General features: G+C 38.0%; 2 protein-coding genes across 5 annotated transcripts in view; both read left to right on the top strand.

Annotated features, from left to right (window-relative positions):
* atp8b2 (ATPase phospholipid transporting 8B2) overlaps nt 1-2,873 on the top strand; it is a 45,413-nt gene extending 42,540 nt beyond the window's left edge. For 2 of the 3 annotated variants that reach the window (XM_027152925.2, XM_027152911.2), the window contains one exon: nt 622-2,873. The gene's annotated coding sequence lies outside the window, so the exon portion shown is untranslated. Of the gene's footprint in view, nt 1 lies in introns of all 3 variants that reach the window. The other variant, XM_027152918.2, reaches the window with a different exon arrangement.
* An 860-nt stretch (nt 2,874-3,733) lies between these two features.
* On the top strand, nt 3,734-14,900 carry LOC113646557 (interleukin-6 receptor subunit alpha-like). Of its 2 annotated transcripts, XM_027152890.2 has the most exons (11): nt 3,735-3,922; nt 4,007-4,116; nt 5,328-5,978; nt 6,098-6,221; nt 8,020-8,195; nt 8,285-8,439; nt 8,755-8,908; nt 10,307-10,344; nt 10,684-10,735; nt 11,026-11,134; nt 14,430-14,900. In XM_027152890.2, exons 2-11 carry the CDS (start codon nt 4,029-4,031, stop codon nt 14,620-14,622), a joined length of 1,740 nt encoding a protein of 579 aa, XP_027008691.2. In that variant the 5' UTR covers nt 3,735-3,922; nt 4,007-4,028; the 3' UTR covers nt 14,623-14,900. The 2 variants fall into 2 exon arrangements, with proteins under 2 accessions (XP_027008699.2, XP_027008691.2); XM_027152898.2 differs by lacking the exon at nt 11,026-11,134 and having other exon boundaries at nt 3,734-3,922.
* Nucleotides 14,901-15,319: the final 419 nt, after the last annotated feature.

Here is a 15,319-nt window from a genome sequence, read left to right as displayed (position 1 = left end):
GAGTCCAATGAACAAGATGCAGTTTTGTGGCAGCAGAAGTGTCGTTGATCGCCAGCTGTGGACAGACAGGAGTCAAGTTAAACCTGCAGGTATTACATGATGATTCTCACTTGTGACTTGATTTATCAACCTCTGGATTGTCCGTGCAGTCACATGTGGACCTGTGGCATGTGTGTGCAGCTGGCTCCACCAGTTACGTCATTAGCTCTCTTGTTATAGCAGTCCTTGAAAGGTTGATAAAAGGTGGTGAAAAGTCTCAGGTGAGAATCATCACACGTTACCTGAAGGTTCAACCTGCCTCCGGTCTGTCCGTAGCTGACACTGGATTACACCTCTGCTGCAAATGCTTTGACAGGGTCAGAGAAGACTCACAAAACAGTCAAAACACTGCATAAAAAACACTCTTTTTTGTTTGTTTGGTAAGGTTTTCTAACCTACAGTAAGATTTTAGGAAATTATTAGATCCATTAAAAAACGGATTCTGTAATTAAAGAAAAAATGTCCCTGTAAAAGTCCCTTAATATCCTTAATTCATAAGTGAAGCAAATGTCAGGATACATCTGCTTAAGGGCATTTCTGCCTTTTATTCAGTAGCAGCATTACCTGCTCTCTCCATTATAGGAAACACTGTTTGGCAGCCTGCGGACAGGAACACGCCACAATGGAGCCAGCAATATTTCTCAGCTTCATTCCGTGGGGAAAACATCCACTGGCGAGTGATGTAGACACACTTAGTGTGAACTCCTCCTTGAATGTTTCACTTATCTTACATCTAACTGTATACAAGGCCTTTCATATCAAGAGCTCATCTGCATTGTGATATACAGACATACAGTAAGTAAAAAAAAAGGCCTCTAAGTGTGCAAACAGCAACAGCACCGAAAAAGGTATACTTTAAAAACCACATACTGTTTCCTGTTGTTTCTGTCTCTGTTGTGTTGTGTGTGCGTTTCACCGCATAACATTTTGGTTCAAGCAAAAAAAGTGTTCATTTATAAGAGAAAAATCAAATAGAAATGAAATGTCATTGTGCAAGTTAACAGGCCCAGGTCTAGAAAATAATGTAGTAACTAAAATTGCTTCAAATATTTCAAAATTTGTTTTCAGTTAAAAAAATGTTTATATGCAGATGAGATTTCAGTAAAGGAAAGTTCCTTATTAATGACATCAAGGATTTTCCTGCATCCGAATACTACATGGCTTTACACAAGCATTACTTTTGCAGAAAATGTTTCAGTATATTCCTGTCTGAGGCAAATGGACTTGTGTTATACACTTCAAGTGCAGTTGCCCTGATTTAATATTAGACAATACTACTAGACAATGCGTTGAACTGTAAATCCCCTATACACTGTACATAAGCAGGCTTTAGTTATGTTATATACTGATCCTCGTGTAGAAATGTTGTAAATGTCTTTTCCTCTCTTTATTTGCTGAGGTTATGTACGATAATTGATAAACACAATGCAGAATGTCCATACTTCATAAGTCCTTTTTTTCTTTCTTTCTTTTTTTCATTGTCTTTTAAAGGAGTTTATTGATGATTACTTTGATTGTTATCTTAGTGCCTGACAGCACTTTCCACCCACATGAGTATGGGTTAGAGGTTTGTACAGTAGCATCATGAAAGCGCAATACTTGGAAACATATTCATGATACACAAATGACACTAAATGTCCAGTTTAATAGGACAACTGCTTATTCCTGCAATTATCAGCCTATGATGTGGCAGTAATGAAATGCATAAAATCATGTTGGTATCGATCGGAGCCTCAGATATTGATCACATTAAAAATCTAAATGGTTGGGAAAATGTGATATCAATTACCTTTACCATGGCATGACTGTTAGTGCAAGTCTACAGTGACCAAATAATGTGTGATGTGAACATTAAATTAAGCTCTTGAACCTGCATAGTTTAATGCATTGCCCTGCTGTCAGATGATTGGCTGATTGTATATTTGCTTGAATGAGGGGTTTAGGAATTCCTAATAATGTTCATGGTGTGTGTATTTCATGGAATTGTAGTTTTGCTTTACAGAATGCTAGGAAAGGGAAGGAATGTGAAATATTCAGCACGAAAATACATGTAACTATTTGTTATTGTTGCATTGTTGTCTACTCTGCCATAATTTATCATGGTATGGATTATACACTGTCATATTCATAGAAACTTGTACACGGACCTTCGGAGGATGTCCTGATTATGTGAATAATTTAGTGGATAAAGCCTGGTATGGACCCAATGTGTGAAGTACTTTTCATGTTGGTGTGAATTCTGCAGTTCTCCATGAGAACACAACATGAACTCAAATGAAATAAAACTCTTGCTCAGCTTTCGCATTTATCACACCATATTGGTGTTTCAGGACTCTGAGCTGAACTTCTGGAGTACTCAGTACATAGAGCCATAAATGTGCTCTTTTGGATTCTATAGGAATGAACTGGAAAAAAAAAATACCATCACACTCAAAAAAGGAACTCAATGGATCATGTCTTTAGGACCAGTAACGGTCTCTATCTCAAAGTGGCCTTAGATACATGTTCAACTTGAGTTGTATGCAAAGATGAATACATGGCTGTATGTATTGTAAAACATAACCACACAACATTTCCTGTTTCATTGGGTTTGGGGTAAATCTAAGCCTCATTCCTCCTACTGGTGCAAAGATAACAGTAGTAATTTGCTTTGAAAGTTGAAATGTCTTCAATTGTACCCCGTTTAATCATGTGTTTGTTGCAATAATAAGAGACAAGCTCTTGTGTTACTTTGTGAACCAGCATCTGCAGATTTAATCTTTAACATCATGCAGGTGTGTCTGATAAAATGAAAAAATGAGTCAATATGATTAAAATTAGCATTTAAAAATCAACTGTGTTTTTGTGTCTGACATGTGTTTATACATGTTTATATATAATATAAAAATAACAAGACATTTCACTTGGACCTTCTTTTCACAAAGGTGTGACAAACTTGTTGGACATGTTTCCTTTTGACAAACTTGTTATCTCATTGTTATTGTCAATGTGGTATATATACAGTATATATATATATACATATATACACACATATATATATGATAAATATGAAATATGAAGAGGAAGATTATGATATATATATATATATATATATATATATATATATATATATATATATATATATATATATATATATAAAGAAGGTCCAAGTGAAATGTCTTGTTATTTTTTATATTATTATCCATTCATATACAGTATATTCTCTACTGCTTCTCCTATACACGGTTGTATGGAGCCTTGAGTCTACACCCTGGGTGAGCTGGTGACAAATCACGAGGCACAATCTCGCACAATCACACTCACCCACATTCACACACTCCAGACAGTTTAGAGATACAAATCAGCCTGCAACGCATTGTTTTTTGACCGAGTGAGAAAGCCAGAGGATACTCCTGAAGCTGAGCAGAGGTGTAAGACAAACCCGCTAACCACTAAGCCACTGCATTTTTTATTATTATTATTATTATTTATATATTTGTTTAAATAACTCTTTAAAATTATTTAACACTATCTATCATATTCTGTGAACTGATTCTATAGATCTGCAACATATTTCAAGTTTATTTATTCTGGTGCTACTTCAGCTTTTGAATGGTTTTTATCTCCGCACAGTTTGTCTCATCTGTGTGTTTAGATGTGACCCTGCTTCCCTGTTATGCAATTTATCAAACACTCAGTTAGCAAGAGGAAGCTAGAGATAGAGTCTGAGAGAGAGAGCGAGAGAGAGAGAGAGAGACGAGAGGAAGAACTTCAGGGAAAACAGCCGCCCAACTACCAAGTGCTATTTTTAAGAACTGTCCTGAACTTAAACGCAGACTGAGCTAGATTTTGAACATAGCAGCTTGGATCAAAAGCAAACAGCGATATTAAAAAAAACAATGAGGTGACATTTATTGATCTTTTTGTTTCTCTTGATGTTTGTCTTGTTCCTGTTTGTGATCTTCACACAACTTCTTATTAACTGCAGTTATTTTGTGAACTACTGAGCCATGAGCGTCCCCATCACGTTTACTTTTCTCATCCTGTGTGCGGTCAAAGTCCAGTGCCTTCAGGAGAGTCCTGCATGTCCTCGGAAAGGTAAGTGAGCTATAGCCTACATTTCAGTTTCTGGTGATAAAGACAAACGAGACAGATGACCAGACTGTTTGGTTATGAATAAAACAGTTGCATGCTCACTCAGCAACTGATTATTGATATTACAAATAGTGTTTGTTTCTAAACATTTATGAAATTACTCAATTATGATCATTTGAAATACAAGATAATTAGAATTCAATTGCCTTTTTCTCAACATAGTGTGTGGAAATAGTGCCTGCTAATTGAAGCTGTAATAACTTAATAAAATGATTACATAAATGTTTTAAACAATACATTGTGGTTGGCATTATGACAGGATTTATACGATGGGATTGGATAGTTTCTGTTACTAAATCAGTAAGATGTTTCACATTACTGCAGTTTATTTTTCATTGGTTTCAACTGTCCAAGTTTCACTTATTTGCATTAGGGTTTTCCCTGATATTGTTACTCATAGCTGCTCATAGTTTATTCTGAAAGACAGTGGAACATACAGTTGTGTGTTAAACAGACTTAAGTGTTTTCAGAATTAAATCTTTTCAGAATTCTGTTAAATACAGACAGAGCATCAGTGTTTTTTTTAAAGACATTTTTATTTGTTATTAAATCGATGACAAGTTCAAGAAGAGCAGGATAGAGTATGTGAATGTGAGATAGAAGAGCCACATGCCAAATGGAGAAGAACCATATTCAGAAGAAGGAACTGAGACTGAGGGTTTTTGCAATTTTGCAGTTTATCTGTACAAATCAGTCAACCGCTGAACACACAAATTCAGGAAACAGGAGGACAAGTGTGTGGGTTATTGTAATACCCCTTTAAATAATAAAAATAAATATATCTACATATATATTAATGATCAGCTTATGAGTCAGAATATATATATATATTCTGACTCATAAGCTGATCAATAAGATGTATGAAATACTTATTGTAGAATCTGGGAGAAAGATTTGTCAGAGAACAAAGATGTCAGAGAATGATATGAGTTTAATTTATTGACTGGTCTGAATCTTATCAGATCAGATAATTTTCACAAAAAAATTGTAGCACAAACATGTAAAAGTATTAGAAAAGTAAGTATAATAGTAAAGCAGTAACAAGTATTAATAAGTCTGAAGATCCCATAAAGAAAAAGCTTCCTTTTTGCCTTTTAACAACAGATAAAACTATATTAAAATGTAACTAATGTTTGACAATTATTTTCCCTCAGAATCGTATCCTGGTGTGTTGGCCTTAAACGTGGGGTCAGAGGTCCTTCTGGGCTGCAGGGGCGATGTCACTGTGGATAGCGTGCTATTAATAATGGGTACAAAACACAAAGAGAGACTCAAGAGAAGAGGAGATGTACCTGTAACTAGTACTGATACTCTTGAAAAACGCTATTCAGAAACTGAGAACTTTACCACACCTGGAACATACAAAACTAGTACTGCAACTAGAAGAGTTAAAGTCAGTGAATCTGTAACCGATGCTAATCCGGTTATGATCTCAACAAAGGAGAACATGGAGGGTGGGCAAGTTTTACAGCCTGTCAATCAATTCACTAACCCCAACATTGTGGGCAGAGTAACAGAAGAAGGAGGGGCTTTTAGCATAACCATGGAAATGGGGTTGAGCTCTGAGAGGAGCACCAGCACAGAATATGAAGAAGATGAGGACTACGATGAGTATGTGGAGGGAGTGAGAGTGACCAGGTCCATTAAGAGGCAGGCACAATGGAGGTGGAATGGTCAGCTCATGCGGGACGGTGTGGAACATGGCGGGGCTTTAAGGCTTCCTGCTCTTCGGTTGACTGACTCAGGGAACTACAGCTGCTATAGGAGAGGCAAACTAGTTTCATCAGTTAAAATCAGTGTTGGCAGTAAGGAGACATATAATATTTTATATATATACATTGACATATGACAAATGAATTATAAATCCTCTGGTGTCATAGTGGTAACAAACAACCTATACCAAACCTTCTTATTTTTATCATAGTACCTCCAGAGAAGCCTGCCTTGTCATGCTACAAAAAATCTCACATCAGCAAAATCCGGTGTGAGTGGGTATCAAAACAGCCTATCATCCCACATCCTCAGTGTTACCTGCTCCACCTGAAAGGGTAAGTGAGTGTCTCATTCTAAGGTTGTCAATCACCATAACGCATAGTTCAATTGGGTTTTTGTTCAGATAGACCTCTATTTGATCTATTTTGAACCACTAAAATCTTGCCAGTGATTATCTCTCATATTTTGGGACATAAAAAGGCACATTCAACTGATACAGGACGCAATCCAACATTGAGCTGAACAGGTCATGGTGGAGAAATCCTAACCTTCTAATCATTCATTCTCTACCGCTTTTATCCGAACTACCTTGGGTCACGACGTCATCGGGCATTAAGGCAGGATGGATAGAGTGCCAACCCATCACAGGGCACACACTCTCATTCACTCACACACTCACACAATTTTCCAGAGATGCCAATCAACCTACCTACCATGCATGTCTTTGGACCGGGGGAGGAAACCGGAGTACCCGGAGGAAACCCCCGAGGCACGGGGAGAACGTGCAAAATCCACACACACAAGGCGGAGGCGGGAATCGACCCCCGACCCTGGAGGTGTGAGGCGAACATGCTAACCACTAAGCCACCGTGTCCCCCTACCTTCTAATCAGTATTAGAATTTTACATCCTACACAGTCAAACGTGTTTGGAAATAGATGCAGGGTGCAGGTGGTGTTTGTTGACCGTGACTAAGAGAATAAAACCCCAGCACTCTATTTGCATGTGCTGCTTATTGAAAGGCCTCAAGCACTAAGAAAAGGAAAGAAAAGGTTTCGGGACTCATTGGTCAGATGCACATAAACAATTGTCTAAGTGTGATTGATAAAATAAGGATGTGTACAGATAGAAAACCTGCCATTAAATATAGAGGTTAATATTTGTCTTATTTTAAATGTTTTCCTATTATCGTAATACAGATAACAGTAAGATTCACCATAGTCACCAGGTCAAAAACATTTAAATTTCTGGCAGCAAGCTGCAATGGGGCACTGTCAATCAGGAAATCAGTGTAATCTTTGGCCAACCTTATATTTTGAATAAGGGATATTAAACTACAGTGCAGGGGGCACGGTGCCTTAGTGGATAGCACGTTTGCCTCACACCTCCAGGGTTCGATTCCCGCCTCCGCCTTGTGTGTGTAGAGTTTGCATGTTCTCCCCGTGCCTCGGGGGTTTCTTCCGGGTACTCCGGTTTCCTCCCCCCGGTCCAAAGACATGCATGGTAGGTTGATTGGCATCTCTGGAAAATTGTCCGTAGTGTGTGATTGTGTGACTGAATGAGTGTGTGTGTGTGCCCTGCGATGGGTTGGCACTCCGTCCGGGATGTATCCTGCCTCGATGCCTGATGACGCCTGAGATAGGCACAGGCTCCCCGTGACCTGAGAAGTTCGGATAAGCGGTAGTAAATGAATGAATGAATGAATGAATGAATGAATGAATGAATGAATGAATGAAACTACAGTGCTGGAGTCTCAAGTTTCTTCAACTCACAAAGTTAAAGTTATTTTGTTGATAAGCTACAGTATATCAGGTGCACTGAGTACAGAAAACTGGAGCTAAGAACGACTGTTTAGATCACTTTATTATAGAGGTTATACCATAAATCTTTAACTCAGTTAATGTTAAGTCTAAAGCACCCTTTCAATAGAGCATACGGTATCCACCAATACTTGACAAGTCATTTTTACGAAATTTCTATTTGAATTATTTGAATATGAATCAATCATTTTTCATTTTCACTGTATTCATATATTGAAAATGTACAATGCACCTTACAAAAAGTACTGTATTTTATGTAACTTGACTTTTTGAATGATTACAACGTTGACTATTATTATTTATTTATTTTTTAGTTGGGAGAAGATATCCAGTGTGAATTGTTCATACTCTGCTAAGTACTCCCGCTGCTGGTGTATATTACCCAGTAATAAAGAGATTGACAGAAATTTATATTCAGTCAAACTGTGTGTGACCAACACAGCAGGCAATGCTACCAGCTCTCCATACAACTACATTCCTCAAAACATCAGTGAGTGTGTATGCATGTACTTTTTTTTAATACATACTCTACATATTATGTATTTTATTGTATATTCGATTATTCTCTCCTTCTTATAGTTAAGCCAGATCCTCCATCTCGATTTGCTGTAAATGCAGTCAAGGGTGAGCCTCACACACTAAAGGTCTCCTGGTCTTTACCTACCACCTGGAAGGAGAGCCTTTTCTACAGCCTTCATTTCCAACTGAGATATCGTCCTAAACATGCCAAAGAGGTAAAAAGAACCGTGTGTGTGTGTGTGTGTGTGTGTGTGGTGTGTGTTTTTATGTGTGTGAGTGGCGTGTGTATGGTGAGTGTGTATGGTAGCTGGGTGTGTTTCATTTACTGCTTCTGTGTGTATTTGTATATAAGAGAAAATATTTTTATGGCCTACAATTTATCTTGACATTATTAGACATTTATAAGAGACATTCAGGATTCTTTAAGTACAGTAGTAACCTGTGTAACCGTAAATTTGTAATTGTAAATGTACATTCACATTGTATACGAAAAGAAAAGGTTTAGTGTGTTTGTGTTTGTGTGTGTTTAGTATCAGACTGTGGTCTTAAAAGACGGAGAGCTCTCTTGGTTGATTTCAGACGCTCTGCCACATGTTGAGTACGAGGTGCAGATTCAAGCAAAAGACGAGTTTGACGGGCATTGGAGTGACTGGTCCAGTCCAGTGCGTGCATGCACGTGGAGAGGTAACACATACAAAACGACACACACTCCAGGATTATGATGCTTTTAAAGGATGTTCAAAGTCATTGTATAGAATAGAAAGAATAAACACACGATGATTGAATTTTACAAGTTCATACAGAATACAGAATATGTACAAAAAATATACAGTGCATACAGAATATGTACAAAAAATCTGCGTTGTTGCACCATGAAAAAAAACAATGCAGCATATTTTTGGGAGGTGGGAGGAAACCAGCAAACCCAGAAGAAACACACACAATCACTGGAGGAAGTTGAAGCAGAAATTCCACACAGGCCTGTGCAAGACCGTTAAACGTTTATTGCTAAATGAAAGAGCTCCTGATCAACCTAATTGAGACGGTTAGGAACATGTTCAGATCATAGCGGTGTATGATTCTTGTAGTGATGGTTGAGTATTCCAGATACTGCTGATCTGGGATTTTCATTCAGAATAGTCTCTAAATTTTACATAGATGTTGTAAAAAAAAAAAATCAATACAGTATTTTCCGCACTATAAGGCGCACCTAAAAGTTTTAAATTTTCTCAAAAATCGGCCGTGCGCCTTATGTGTGCACTGAGTTCCAAAAATCTGTAAAAATGTTGTGCGACTTTGGTAAGCGCTCCGCTTCATTGACTGTCGGACCATTTCCCGCTAACACAGGGACGTAATACATACACTACGTACGCTGGCAGCGATAAACCAATCAGAGAACATTACGTAATACCTACAGGCTATCAGTTACGCGGTTGTAAATGGGAATAGAGCTGCTGAAAGAATTCAACATCAATGTATCTATGGTTCGGAAGTGGAGGAAGCAAGAAAATGTACTGCGCCAAGACTTTGGTGGATTTGTGGGAGAAGATTGATTAAAAAAATAATGTGTGTGTTGTTAAATAGTAGAATAAAGTTCAACTAAACTCACTGTTTTGCTTCTGTTACCTTTTTTGTAGACCGTATGTTTTAGCATGCGCCTCATAATACGGTGCGCCTTATGTATGGGTTAAGTACAGAAATAGACCCGTAATTGAGACTGCGCCTTATAATCCGGTGCAACTTATAGTGCGTAAAATACTGTACTGTATGCAGAGGATTTGTGGGTTGAAACGCCTTATTGATGACAGAAAGATCAGAGGAGATGACCAGACAGTCACCAGAAAAGAAATGAAATACTGACTCAGATAATTACTGTTTACAGCTCTGTTGAGCAGTAAAGCATCTCTACATGCAAAATAAAAATTTAACCTTGAGGTGGATGAGCTAAACTGGACAGCTGAAGTTTGGAAAAAGAAATGATTACAAAATAATTTATATACTCATCAAAATGGGTGCATAATGTACAAATTCATAAACAAAAGCTTACTCCGTAACATAAAATGTGTGTGTCTCTCTTTCCAGCTTCTACTACAGATGCTCCTGACATTAATACTAGCCTGGTAAGTTCTTTCTCTCCACACACATCTTTCTAAACGATCTTGATAGCTTTCAGATAACATGTTTGAACAGCAATGTTGTGTTTTATCAGAATTCATATGTCACAATTCTCAAAACACGTGTGTGTGTGTGTGGGATAATAAACCTGAGGGGGTAATAATGTTAGAAATACACAATGCCAACTCTTGATGGATAATAAAGGTGGAGAAATCGACTCAGATCACACTTCGTTACTCATTGTAATAACAGAGTCTTTTAGAGAGTATTTTAAGGTAGATTTGAGGCAATTCTTTTCAGAATAATTGTTGACGACAGAATATACTGTATATGCTTTGTTTTAGGAGCCGTTTTGGATATTCCCTGAAGGTTCTGGGTTGTCAGAAGATGAAGAGGGTGAGTGTGTGTACAAGGGTGCGTTTTTGTCTGTATTTGCACAGCACAAGCAGTGACTACTTGGGTCAGGACATTATTAAATAACAGGGAGATCCAATACAGGTATCCTAATGAAACCAAATGAAATGTACTGAATGGGTTTGTGTTCAAGCTAATTTTAAGTAATTTAAAAGATAAGATATTGTGTCATTGTTGTTGTTGTAACCACATCTCTCTCTCTCTCTCTCTCTCTCTCTCTCTCTCTCTCTCTCTCTCTCTCTCTCTCTCTCTCTCTCTCTCTGGTGTGATAGAGGTTAGACCTGCTAATGACAATGATGGTGTAATATGGGTGTATGTACTGTGGGTGTTGGGATTCTCTCTCCTTATCACCATCATTACTCTCTCAATCTACGGTCTCAGGTACTTTGGCCCTTTCTGCTTCTGCAGTTTCTGCTTCATGAAATGATTCTTTCACTTAAGATCATAGTGTAATTTAGCGCCTTGCAAAAGTATTCATAACCACTGAACTTTTCCACATTATGACACCTTACAACCACAAACAAAAATGTATTTAGGATATTAGGATTTTATGTAATAGACCAACACAAAGTGGCACATAATTATGTAGTGGTAGGAAAATGAAAAACTGGTGTCCAAATTTTTTAGAAATAAATATCTGAAAAGTGTGGCGTGCATTTGTATTCAGCCCCACTGAGTCAATACGTTGTAGAACCACCTTTCGCTGCAATTACAGATGCAAGTCTTTTGGGGGTATGTCTCTACCAGCTTTGCACATCTAGAGAGTGAAATTTTTGCCTATTCTTCTTTGCAAAATAGCTCTAGCTCAGTCAGATTGGATGGTGAGCATGTGTGAACAGCGATTTTCAAGTCTGGCCACAGATTCTCAATAGGATTTAGGTCTGGACTTTGACTGGGCCATTCTAACACATGAACATTCTTTGATCTAAACAATTCCATTGTAGCTCTGGCTGTATGTTTAGGATCATTGTCTTGCAGGAAGGTAAAAACCAGTCTCAGGTTTTCATCTAAGATTGCTTCTATTTGGCTTCTATCAACTCTGACCAGCTTCCCTGTCCCTGCTGAAGAAAAGCATCCCCACAACATGATGCTGCCACCACCATGTTTCACGATGGGGATGCTGTGTTCAGGGTGATGTGCAGTGTTAGATTTCTGCCACACATAACGTTTTGAATTTTGGCCAAAAAGTTCAATTTTGGTCTCATCTGACCAGAGCACCTTCTTCCACATGCTTGCTGTGTCCCCACATGGCTTGTCGCAAACGGCAAACGGGATTTCTTATGGCTTTCATTTAACAATGGCTTTCTTCTTGCCACTCTTCCATAAAGACCAGATTTGTGGCGTGCACAACTAATAGTTGTCATCTGGACAGATTCTCCCACCTGAGCTGTGGATCTCTGCAGCTCCACCAGAGTTACCATGGGCCCCTTGGCTCCTTCTCTGATTAATGCTCTCCTTGCACGGCCTGTCAGTTTAGGTGGACAGCCATGTCTTGGTAGGCTTGCAGTTGTGCCATACTCTTTCCATTTCCGGATGATGGATTGTACAGTGCTCAGTGAGATGTTCAAGGCTTGGGATATTAATTTATATTTAATTTTTATCTCCACAACTTTATCCCTGACCTGTCTGGTGTGTTCTTTGGTCTTTGTGGTGCTGTTTGTACACTAATGTTCTCTAACACACTTCTGAGGGCTTCACAGAACAGCTGTATTTATACTGAGATTAAATGACACACAGGTGTACTCTATTTACTAATTAGGTGACTGCTGAAGGATTTTAGTTAGGGGTATCAATGTAAATGGGCCTGGATAAAAATGCACACCACACTTTTCAGATATTTATTTGTAAAAATAAAATTGAACACCATTTATAATTTACATTCCACTTCACAATTATGTTCCACTTTCTTTTGGTCTATTTGATAAAATCCCAATAAAATAAATTTTTTCTCTGTGGCTGTAACATGCCAAAATGTGGAAAAGTTCAGTGTGTATGAATACTTTTGCAAGGCACTGTATATCACACTATCTGTACCAAGGGTACAGTTGTTACAACTAGCGTTCTATGCTAATTTTTACAGTGTAAATACAACATTGCCTGATATAAGACTGAATGCTTTTCCAGGACTAATGATATGTATTGCAAAACATAAACGTGATAAGAAAGCATCAATCCATTCATCAAACCTCACAACCCCAAACATACCACATCAATGAAAATAAACCAAAAAAAATAAAGGAATCAAAATTAATACTAGCATCAGATTCATAGGGAAGTGGTAGCTCAGTGGTTGGCCTACTGCTTGAAAGGTTGTGAGTTCAAAACCCAGAACAATGTTGAACCTGTGAGCAAGGCTCTTATCCCTCAATTGTTCACAGGAATAAATGAACATCGGCCAAATGCCACAAATGGAAGTCTTTTATAGACCCAAACCACATCTCAATGGAGAAAAACATGATTAGCCAACAAGATAAATCCAAGAAATAGAGACCACAAACTAAAGATCTAGCTTTAGCTTCTTTCTCAGGCAAGCCCACAAATACCCCACTGGTAGTCCTGATATTTGAACTTTCTTTCTCATGTCATCTCTAAAATAATCATTTTAATACAGACAACAGATCTATTTTAGAATTTTTAAACGTCATATATAGCAGTGGTCCCCAACCTTTTTTCGCCGCGGACCAGTCAATGTTTGATCATTTTAACGCGGCCTGCTGGGGGTGGGGGCTGGCAGCTATACAATTAGATTAAAATTAATAATTTTAATTTAATAGTATTTAAACATGCCTTTTTAACTCACTACAATGCTAAATCAATGAGAACCCTGAGCTTGTTTCTTTACAACGGTTCTTTAGATGGTTCCATCTGGGGTAATAGGAGACAATGACACCCGAAGAGTGTTGCTTATGTCCAGTTTATTCCGCTGTTTTGTTTTCGTTGCCGTCACTGCAGAAAACCCCGCTTCACACAGATAGCGGAAATGGCAATAGGGATTTAAGTGCTGTGGTGACAAACTCAGGGTATTCCGCCATGACTTTAATCCAGAACACCGGCAGAGTTTCTAACTTTCTAACGACGTCTGTTTCGTACTCAGTTTTGCTAATTTGTGGGTTAAATTTAAGCAAACACAATATACACGTACACCAAGCACTGCTAAACATGAGAAAGTACCGGTGAACAGAGAGAAGAGCGATACACAACTTCTCTACACCAAAGCTACAACGCCACTGCCGCTTGCAGCCGCTCAGCTCCAGACGTCACCTAAACCCGGACTGATATCATGATATTTTGTGCATGCGTGGTATTGGTGCGGCTTTAGGTGACGTCTCTCAGCTCCCGGTTAACCTCTCGTCCATGGAAAGTCGCACAAAGCCGAGAGATATACACCACAGTAAATAAAATTGAATTAATTTAATGTTCCTTGGGCGGCCCAGTACCATTTGGTCCACGGACCGGTACCGGTCCGTGACCCGCGGGTTGGGGACCACTGATGTAAAGTATTACAAATTAATTATGTATATGTCAAGTGTATTTTGACAAACATATGACAAACAATAAATGTAACCTGAAAAACATTTTTAAAAAATCAAATATTGTTCTATAAATTGTAAAAGTTGCATTGACCTTCCTCCCAGTGTTTTTGTCATGTGTTTCTGTCTGCTTTTTTTTCTCTCAGACGGAGAACGCCATTCATGTCTAAAAAGAGCAGGGAGAGTGTATCTTCAGACTGCTCTTGTTCTTCTCCTTCTCCTCTCCTTCAGCAGCCCCTGATCACTATGAATTTCAGCTATCAGGAAAAGGAAGGGGACGGCATCCATTTGCACAATGTTGATTACTTTTTCTCTCCCTGTGAATCTTATAGGCCTTAAGCAAACACGCTGTTACAGTGCAAGGCCAGTATTCTCTAAAAACACATTTGTCTTACATCCAATGACATAATTATTAATGCAGATAATTAATGGTATGTCTACACCTGAATCAAAACCTACTTCTTTAGAAATTTTATCAGTAACAGCTGAATGATCTTAAAAAAAGCTGTTCTCTTATGTACATATGCATATTTTTGTAGTTTTTGTTCCAGAACTGTAATTTTTCATTTGCTGTTTAGCTTAATAAAGTTTGTATTATTTTTGTGATCTAGAAAACAGTTAATGCATTGAGTGTTTTTTTTTTCATGTGTTCTCCTTCTCTAACATGGAATCTTTGGATTAGTCACTAGTTGGAGGCACTATACTGTATAACCACCAACTGCGAATCTGTAACTTCCAGTTCCTACAACACTGCTACATTTACTGTTACAAAAGAGATATTCAATTCAATATTCAACATTTGATTCAACGTTATTTATAAAGATGTGGCAAAGAAAAACACTTTGAGGCAAAAAAAGGCAACCCATCTGGATGACACAGGATGGTGTGATGATAAACCATTTCTTTTCTGTATTTGTAAACGTTAAAGTGTGTTGAATGGAACTCTTTGAATGTTATGAACATCATAAATATTTTTTTTATATTAAGTCTAAAATTTTCAACTGGTCAATTATATCTACAATATATGGCAGTACAG

This window comes from Tachysurus fulvidraco, chromosome 3 (genome assembly GCF_022655615.1).
Source record: "Tachysurus fulvidraco isolate hzauxx_2018 chromosome 3, HZAU_PFXX_2.0, whole genome shotgun sequence".
Classification (NCBI taxonomy): domain Eukaryota; kingdom Metazoa; phylum Chordata; class Actinopteri; order Siluriformes; family Bagridae; genus Tachysurus; species Tachysurus fulvidraco.
This window is presented reverse-complemented; position numbering and strand designations above follow the sequence as displayed.

Coding starts and splice junctions, on each gene's coding strand:
- LOC113646557 (XM_027152890.2), top strand. CDS start 4,029: ATGAGCGTCCCCATCACGTTTACTTTTCTCATCCTGTGTGCGGTCAAA. Junction 10,345..10,683: donor CTGACATTAATACTAGCCTG/GTAAGTTCTTTC, acceptor GCTTTGTTTTAG/GAGCCGTTTTGGATATTCCC. Junction 10,736..11,025: donor GTTGTCAGAAGATGAAGAGG/GTGAGTGTGTGT, acceptor CTGGTGTGATAG/AGGTTAGACCTGCTAATGAC.